This window comes from Cadophora gregata (genome assembly GCF_030347475.1).
Source record: "Cadophora gregata isolate MNR1 chromosome Unknown scaffold_2, whole genome shotgun sequence".
In the NCBI taxonomy this organism is placed as follows: Eukaryota; Fungi; Ascomycota; class Leotiomycetes; order Helotiales; family Ploettnerulaceae; genus Cadophora; species Cadophora gregata.
The window spans coordinates 3,121,983-3,129,964 of NW_026695925.1; the positions used below are offsets into that span (position 1 = coordinate 3,121,983).

Sequence of the window (7,982 nt, forward strand, 5' to 3'; positions counted from 1 at the left end):
CTGAATGGATACTGGTTGATGGTTTTATGACGAATGTATTAAAGACTTAGCATCAGACTCCTTCAGAGCAGCTGGGTGGCATATTGCAATGACTGATTGCTGGGAATTATGATGGCATTTGAGAATCCATCGTAGAGACTTCTTCTAAGCAGCTTGGAACTTGAAAAAGAACGACAGATATTCTGAAAATATTCAAATGTTTCCCGTGACATATCCACCTGGGCTTCCAAATTTTCTATTCAGATTGGATCCGTACTTCTTCCCCTAATGTTCTCAGCCGCGACATGAACATGGCAGGGCAAGAAATCTGTTGCAACCAGCCGTAGCAAAGGAGCAAAGACTAGGACCTGGCTTAGCATCACTGAGTCATTGCTGAATTGATACTCTACTACTAACACGTCAAGCTCAATTAAGTAGTGAAACTTTTCCCGAGAAGATCCGAGCTAGCTATCCTCAATTCCCAGTGCAGCAGTCACTAATATTTGTGTTGTCGCTGCACTCCACGGCGCTGTGGGCACGCTGCATTGTCATTCTTGGTCTTTTCTCGTCTTCGTCTTGCTCTATTTCCGTGGAAGTTTCATGGATAGAAGGAGGAGAATATCCGCTCCTAAAGGACAAATTCGTATCCTGAATTTTTTTGGGATGTTTTGCATTAACCACTACCCCGCAGTTTCCTCAGACCTCCTTCATAGGAAAACCCAGTTCTAGCTCTCAAACCTTATTGATAGAGATTCTACTCTTGTCATTTGTAACGCGACCGACGTCAGAAAATTCTTCCCTCAATTCCCCGCTGTCCTACTGCTGATGTCTTAGTTGATGCTCGCCAGAAATTTTTGTTGACATGCGCCGAGCTGCAGCAAAAGAGGTTCGGCAAACGGAAGCCAGTCCTGATGCAGCATGGTGAAGCGTGGCGACCGCTGACAAACTTCATACTGTACACCTCTGCACTTCTCTCCTACTGTTTCTTGATAAAACCTTTTCATGTTCTGCAGATCACAACACCATGACCTCCCACCACGATCATTTCGAGAGTCTGATGCTTTCTCATCTCACACTGTTCCGAGCCTCACTGCATGCTGTCAAAGACATGGGATCGTAATCGCAGGGATCGGAGTCGGCGACAGCGGTTAAAGTCTTCCTAGCTGGGAGAACTATGTCCCATTATTACGCCAAGTACCTGCAAAGGCGAGTTTGTGACACACATGGTTTCATCTCCATTCGCTGTTTTTGACAAGCCCAGCAAAAGTACCTCTCGGATTAGTGTCTGTAGGGACAGTGAGGAAGGATTGGGGCTGAGCGGGTTGCTCCTTTTAATTTTGTGGCTGCATAAAATAACTCTAAGTTTAGTGACGAGATATTGCTTGTGGGGTATCACAGAGCAGAGTCGGGCGCGAGTGGCTTGAAGAGACCCAGGACCCCTTCTTTGTGCTTTCTGGGGTCGTGCATTCTACATTTCGGCAGAGCTCATGTATGCACTTTATGGTATCATGGACTGTAATCTGAAATACTGTCGATAACTGACCTGAGAAGGAAGCCGGTGGGCAAACATATCACGGCAGTCAGAAGCTTCAGAGTAATTCATGATGCCTCCTCGGATGCTGAGAACATGTCATTCCTCCAAAGGTCGGACGAGGAGCTGAAGGCTTACCGGGTAGCGGGTGTTGCCGTCGTGGGTCACTGTCCCTCCCGACTGGGACTTTGCAAATTGTCTGAGGCTCAAATCCATGTAAATGTGTGGTTACACGAAAGGATAGCTGAGTACACATCTTCTTGGGACGGATGACTGACCAATCATTCGAAGTGAGTATGATTGTGCTCATGCACTCAGCTCAGCTATCACAGTTGGGGCCCCAAACAAGGGTGATGATCAAGGTAGCAGTATTTATTCTATTGGAGGTCGCCTAACAAGGATTTGTTGCAAGTAGGTAGAAGGAGAGTCGTCCTACGGAGCTCATATATCAGCGTCTCTCTCGTAACTCCACCGACCTGGTGTTTAGAGGCATCCTTGACTCAGCGCTCCAAGCTACTCCGCAACATTGAAGCTATCAATATGGAATATGAAGTATGTCCTTACTATAAATGTCAAAATTCATGTTAATGCTTAGCAGACACGTCCACAAAGTCATGGTTCGTCCGCGGTAGACATCACCAAACATTTTGATGGAAGTCGAGGCTGGTTCAAAGGTCGTCGATATCAGAACCCCACATTACGAGACGTTGAGAAAGACGGACCTCTGGCACCTGCACCTCAACACTTTCACCGTGATGTCTTGAAACGGGAGACATACCGTCCGAGGGATCTTGCCCGTTACATCAGTCCAACGTTTGGAAAGCCGTATCGTTTGCTGGTTCAAGCCGCCCCGGGTCCAAATCTACAACCACCAGGAGAATGGCGACGCCGCAGAGTGGGTGGTAATGCCCCAACGCTGTTGAGAGTTGCAACATGGGCGATCAAAATGCACAATGATGAGATTGAAAACATCGCTCTGGCCATTGGAAAATCGATCCTGGTTGTGCCCGTCATCCTGTTCCTCGTGTCATGGCCGATTGGAGGAGGATCAGGTGCTGCCAGGTGAGTATACGAAGATATGACTCTTCGGCATCTTGGAATAATTGGTTCCACTTTCAAATTTGTATTCAAAGCTGGAGCTAATTCATCTCATCCCTTACAGATCCATGTATCTGAATTTCCCAAATCGATGCTATGAGTACCCAAAACATGCTCTCAATGCTTTAGACGCTGTACCGAATGCTTCAAAGAAAGTCCGCGGCCAACGAGACGACGACGGGGACAAAGAATACCGCGTTGACGGAGACCAAAGTCGCCTACTCAGGCCTCGCGCCTTGGTTGTCTACCGAAACGGTCGATGGGAAACCGCCACGGACGGCAGTTATACTGGACTCTATATCGTGAGTCTCGTCTGAACGCTCTTCCTCTCTAAGCTGTCTTTTTTGGAACAATTTCCTATCTTCCTGATCCAAATTCAGTCATCTCGTTTCTCGGAAAGGCAATGCTGACTTGGAAGTATTGTACAGTTCATCAGTTTCGCTGCTGCTGAATTCTCAGTTGCCACTCCTACCGCAAATAACCCTGACCTGACGACGCTCGACGAGCAGACCCTTGACTTCAGAGCAAGACGCCTTGCCGAGAAACATGGAGTTCAAGCATACTGGATCGACTACCGCTGTCGAGCGTTGCAGCAGCCAGAAGCAACAGACGATGTTCATCGATTCTGTGATGTAGTCAGAGGCGCACACCAAATCTGCGTCGTCCTTCCAAATCCATCCCAAGAGTTTCCCAATCCTTTGGTCTCTTTTGGAGAACGGTTGTGGTGTCTACCAGAAGTCTTGTTGTCTCGCAATCACAAGGTCATGCTTTGTACACCTGATCCCAAAGGTCTCGAGAATGACGATTCTACGGAGCTTGTTGATATCATGGAGATGGTTCACAGATGCTGGGCAGTCAAACTTGGACCCAACGGCCGAGTGGAGCGGGACTTGGAGAACGAAGAGAATTTCCGGCTCCTGGCCGAACACTATACCGGAAGTCTGACATTGTCGCGCCTCGAACTTATTCAAGTGGGCCTTTCAGCTCTTCGTTCTCGGAAATGGCGAGAGTTCCAGGGCGGAGACATGGCCTACGCCCTCATGACTCTGCTTTCGAAGCGACCGCGTATGGATCCTACAGACACAGAATTGCAAGCTCTAGCTCGTCTTTCTCTAGCAAACGACAGCGATCGCATAGTCGAACGCATGCTATGTATGGATCAGCCCCGCCTTCCTGGGTCGGTGGCCTGGTTCAACACCACTGACGACCTGGGTGCAAACCTGTGGGATATTGAGCCCCTCGCACAAGTCGCTGGTGTTTGTCACGATGGATCTATTATCATTGACGGATGCCATGGTATCAGCATTCGATGGAAGGATATTCCGCGCATCCACTTTCTAATTCGTGAAACATGGAAGAAAGCCTGGGCAGGCTACGCTCTTCGCAGCGGGCCTCTGTGGTTTATTATTGGCGCCGCATTGTGTGCAATCCCAGCCACCCGTGGACCAGGAGCTTTCCTACTCGTTGTCGGTATCTTACTTCTTATTTTGGCACCATGCAGTGTCACTGTTCTCTATGGAGGCAAAGTTTGGGGGGCCACTCCCTGGTTCATCGGATTTGAAGGCACCCTTCCCCTCGACGAGATCGAGCATATGACTTTTGGGAACACGATCGGCCGCTTCACATATACGCCAAGCAGCGGGCCTTACTGCTCGAGGTTGAATGAGGAGCGGATCGGTGCAGATCCAAGCGTCAACTTTCCAAAGTTGCCGAAGGGACACAGGCTTTTCACTCTCATCGACACTGTAAGTTCAGGCCAAAAGAAATGACCCAAACGAAGTTGACCACATAAGGGAACCATGACTGTGACGGTCTTCGCTGCGGTACGACCACCATCTGTGGCTCTGCTCTGTGGCAAGGAAGGCGGCATGCTGAGGGCTGTTCTTTGCTCTTATGAGCGTTCCACCAATTCTTTAGTGAAAGAGTGTGTGTTGAGGATGGAGACCCCCATGTGGGACCAGAGTTCCTTGATGGGTTGGACGAAGCTGTCCTAAGAATTTCTTGATTATATTTCTGTTTCTCATTCAGCACTTTGTATTCATTCAATTCCGTTTGGTACTTCAGGTGTTCGGGGAGGAGTTAATCTGGGCTGTTCAGTGTTGAGATCTTTGCAGCAGCGCTACTTTCTGAATGGTGCTTTTGAGTAATTTGCGTTTACTTTGTATTTCTTGTCGCTTGTAATTGCACGAAGTGTCGGTGCCAAGCTTAATGACCAAATTTTCCAAGTTCTAAAAATTACATTAAAATTGAATACATTGTTCCAGTGTTTGCACGTCGTGTCTCCTCTCCCTGTTGTCCTCCATCTGGATACTCGAATGCATGGGAGTATTTCATCAGGTCAGAGTTATCCGCTGCAGACACTCACATCCTGAAAGTAGTAGCTGTGCGCTGTCCAGAAAATATTTGAAGTGCCAGCGTTGCAGTTACCGTTCTTGGTACCAGTGCAGACTTTGATGTCGGGAAGATTATAAGAGGTAGTCTTCGCACTTCCAGTAGAAAGCCAGAACTCAGGACTCGTGTGATAGAAACCAAAGGTCCTTCCTGGGTACCTTGGGATGGGGTCGTCGGTGTGTGTCACTCTGTAGTGAGCTCCTGCCTGGGCGTCCACGAAATTGACGAAGGCTTCATTACCAACACGCGGACTGCCGTATGAGTATACGTCGCATGCATAACCTTCCTTCCTCAGATACGCAGCAGCAATCGTCGCTACGGCCCCTCCAAGACTATGACCGGTGAGGACAATTGAGTATGAGGGGTATGTAGCCTTGGCGCTTCTCACTGCTCTCATTGTGGTGCTTTTAACGTCTCCCCATGCGTAGAAGAATCCTTGGTGAAGCTTGCAACCTTTAACAAGCTCTGAACATGATTCTTTGGGAATAAGAAGACTGTTTTGACAAGATTTAGTACAGTATCCATTAATGAGGAGTGGTTGAGGGGTCGCATACTCAGCAATGAGGTTAGCGAGAGACTTTGTCCCTTTGTATGAGATGACGATTGCCTTGTTCGCCGAATCAATGCCAACATATCCCGAGACTTGAGATTGATCAAATCTGGACGCTGGTCAGCAAATCAAATTCTGTGTATCTATGCTAGCAGAAACTAACCCCAGATATGCGTAGTTGGTTACTGAGTTCGCAGCTACGGCTGGACAAGCGTTATTGCCACAAGATATCTTCGAGCCAATCTTTGCTGCTTTAGCATTACAGTATGCAGCTGCGGCATGCTGAACATAGTATTTCATGTTATTGAGAGTGCCTGCAGTAAGTGCAGTGGGCGTTGCTATTGCTATATTAGCATGCATGCGAATTAAACCGTGAGAGAGCACCTACCCCGCTCATCCAGGAGAAAAGAGCCATTATTGTGTAGAGTTATTGGCGTAGAAGCAGCACTTGCAAGGAAGGTTGCAAGCGCCAGAAAATTGGCAGAAGAAAAATACATTGTGAAAGTAGAAACGAATGAACGAGTGACGATAGTTAGAACAAAAGAATGGAGATCCCAGATGGGCTGCAGAACACACACCGGAGCTGGGTAGTCTATTCTAGTTATGTACGGTGCTAATGACGTCCTCTTCAGTCTATGGGCGCAGTCAGCGCGCAATAGATGAACCTCTACCGCGAGACACCGGATCGGAAAGTTTTCCCATCCCGGCAGTATCAAAATCTTCCGGAATTGAGCCTTTAAGTCAGCTCATTTGACATTTATTGTGGGTATGTTTCTCCGATCAGATCTTGGGTGGGGTCAATCATCCTGCACAAGTGGATCAGGTGAAGTTTGAACTTCTGACATGGGATAGACACAAGTGGTGGCTCTGGCTCCACCACTCTCACCATTCGTAGACCCCTTGAATGTTTCCTTCCCACGATAGGAAATTAGAACCCAAAGAAGGACATCGGAGTGAACAGAAAGGGTTGGTCACTTCGTACCTGCAGGAGACTTTTGGTGTTCCGTACGAGAGATACGAAATCCGCCTCCACTCTTGGGGAAAATTTGTTATGTGTCTGCCATTCGCTCTGTTCGGAGATCACTGAGAACGTTTCTGCCAGTTTCTTTAGACCTTGACAGAGACTTAACCTGCTTCAACTGCCAAAATCCTGAACCGAGATCTGGCGGTTCGACAAAAAGTACTTACCTTGAATCTCGCTTATCATTGATATAGGCCTGAAATGAGCGCTACCTGATCAATGCACTCGGCGGATGTTCCTCATCAGAGCTCCCTGCCGAATTGTGGCAGAACCAACATGAGCTTCGGCTAAGCTCAGGAAGTCGAAAGATGATTGCAGGAAAGCCGTGCAAGAAGAGCCAAGCCTGCTGACTTCATTCTCGGAGAATTGCCTCAAAATTCTTGATGCTTGGGATTTCCAAGAACTGTCATTAAACTTTTTTCAAGACTTTACGGCTTGAAGCGCGGCTTAACCTGCAGCTTGGAGTGGAGTTCTGGGCGAAAGAGTATTTCCCCACTTATCTCATAAATCAGACCCTCCTTTGGTGGTAATTCGTGCCACGCCCTATATATCTAGCCTTTAGCGTCTCAGTAAGCAAGTTAATATAAATTAGAGTAAATTGAAGTAAATAGGCTAATCAGATACTAGGGATAAGGCGAGCCTATAAATTCCTACCGGAGGGTCTAAGGGAAAATAGTAGTATTTTAGTAGTTTATACTATACTTTTAGTAAGGAATAGCTAATATCGAACTACCTATTATAATATAGTACTTCTACCTCTTAACTACAACTGATTACAATTATTAAAAGTGTATTTGAAAGCTCTTTTTAACCTCTATTAATTATACTAAGCTTTATTTATTATATTTAGCTTAAATCACGTAATATTCCGACTTAAACACGATACCTACTTATAGTGCTTCCGGTACAAGTAGCCCCTCCTTACTACTATCTTTACTCTTATTACGTAAAGGATAACCGCTACTTATAAGGCCTTATATCTCTAGTGAGCTTTTAAACCTCTTATCGAGTCTATTTAATATCTCTAGTAAGCTTTTGAACCTTCTATTAATTCCTTTACCTTATATCTCTAGTGAGCTTTTAAACCTCCTATCGAGTCTATTTAATATCTCTAGTGAGCTTTCTTTCTTACTATTGACCTTACCTCGCTTATTCTACTATAATTCTAATAATAGCTCTAGTAGAGACTCTACTAATAGCTCTAATAGAGGTTCTAGCAGCGAATCTAATAGCGACTCTTAGGGAGACTCTAATAGTAATTCTGATTCTACTAATACTATATAAGGAGGATTAGAGAATATATAATATTAGCGAGCTCTAAGTAAGATAAGGCTCTTAAAAGGATCTGTAGTAGAGTAGGTTTTTAAGGTTCTTAAGTACTATAAATAGTCTCTTAGGAAGTTCCTTACTAC

At 46.2% G+C, this 7,982-nt stretch overlaps 2 protein-coding genes across 2 annotated transcripts; one reads left to right on the plus strand and one right to left on the minus strand.

Annotated features, from left to right (window-relative positions):
- Positions 1 to 986: 986 nt before the first annotated feature.
- ONS95_008316 (uncharacterized protein) lies at positions 987 to 4,842 on the plus strand. Its single transcript, XM_058501869.1, has 6 exons — positions 987 to 1,482; positions 1,531 to 2,062; positions 2,109 to 2,572; positions 2,673 to 2,910; positions 3,037 to 4,353; positions 4,402 to 4,842. Exons 2-6 carry the CDS (start codon positions 2,051 to 2,053, stop codon positions 4,600 to 4,602), a joined length of 2,232 nt encoding a protein of 743 aa, XP_058363191.1. The 5' UTR covers positions 987 to 1,482; positions 1,531 to 2,050; the 3' UTR covers positions 4,603 to 4,842.
- A 110-nt stretch (positions 4,843 to 4,952) lies between these two features.
- ONS95_008317 (uncharacterized protein) lies at positions 4,953 to 6,909 on the minus strand (the record flags this gene model as incomplete). The annotated part of the gene is made up of 4 exons (XM_058501870.1): positions 5,938 to 6,909; positions 5,713 to 5,887; positions 5,554 to 5,658; positions 4,953 to 5,493 (listed from the first exon to the last, which is right to left on the minus strand). Exons 1-4 carry the CDS (start codon positions 6,044 to 6,046, stop codon positions 4,953 to 4,955), a joined length of 930 nt encoding a protein of 309 aa, XP_058363192.1. The 5' UTR covers positions 6,047 to 6,909.
- Positions 6,910 to 7,982: the final 1,073 nt, after the last annotated feature.

Bases quoted from the DNA above. Each gene is read 5' to 3' on its own strand.
- ONS95_008316 (XM_058501869.1), top strand. The intron at 2,573-2,672 runs GTGAGTATACGA...CATCCCTTACAG, and splicing joins GGAGGATCAGGTGCTGCCAG to ATCCATGTATCTGAATTTCC. The intron at 2,911-3,036 runs GTGAGTCTCGTC...AGTATTGTACAG, and splicing joins GTTATACTGGACTCTATATC to TTCATCAGTTTCGCTGCTGC.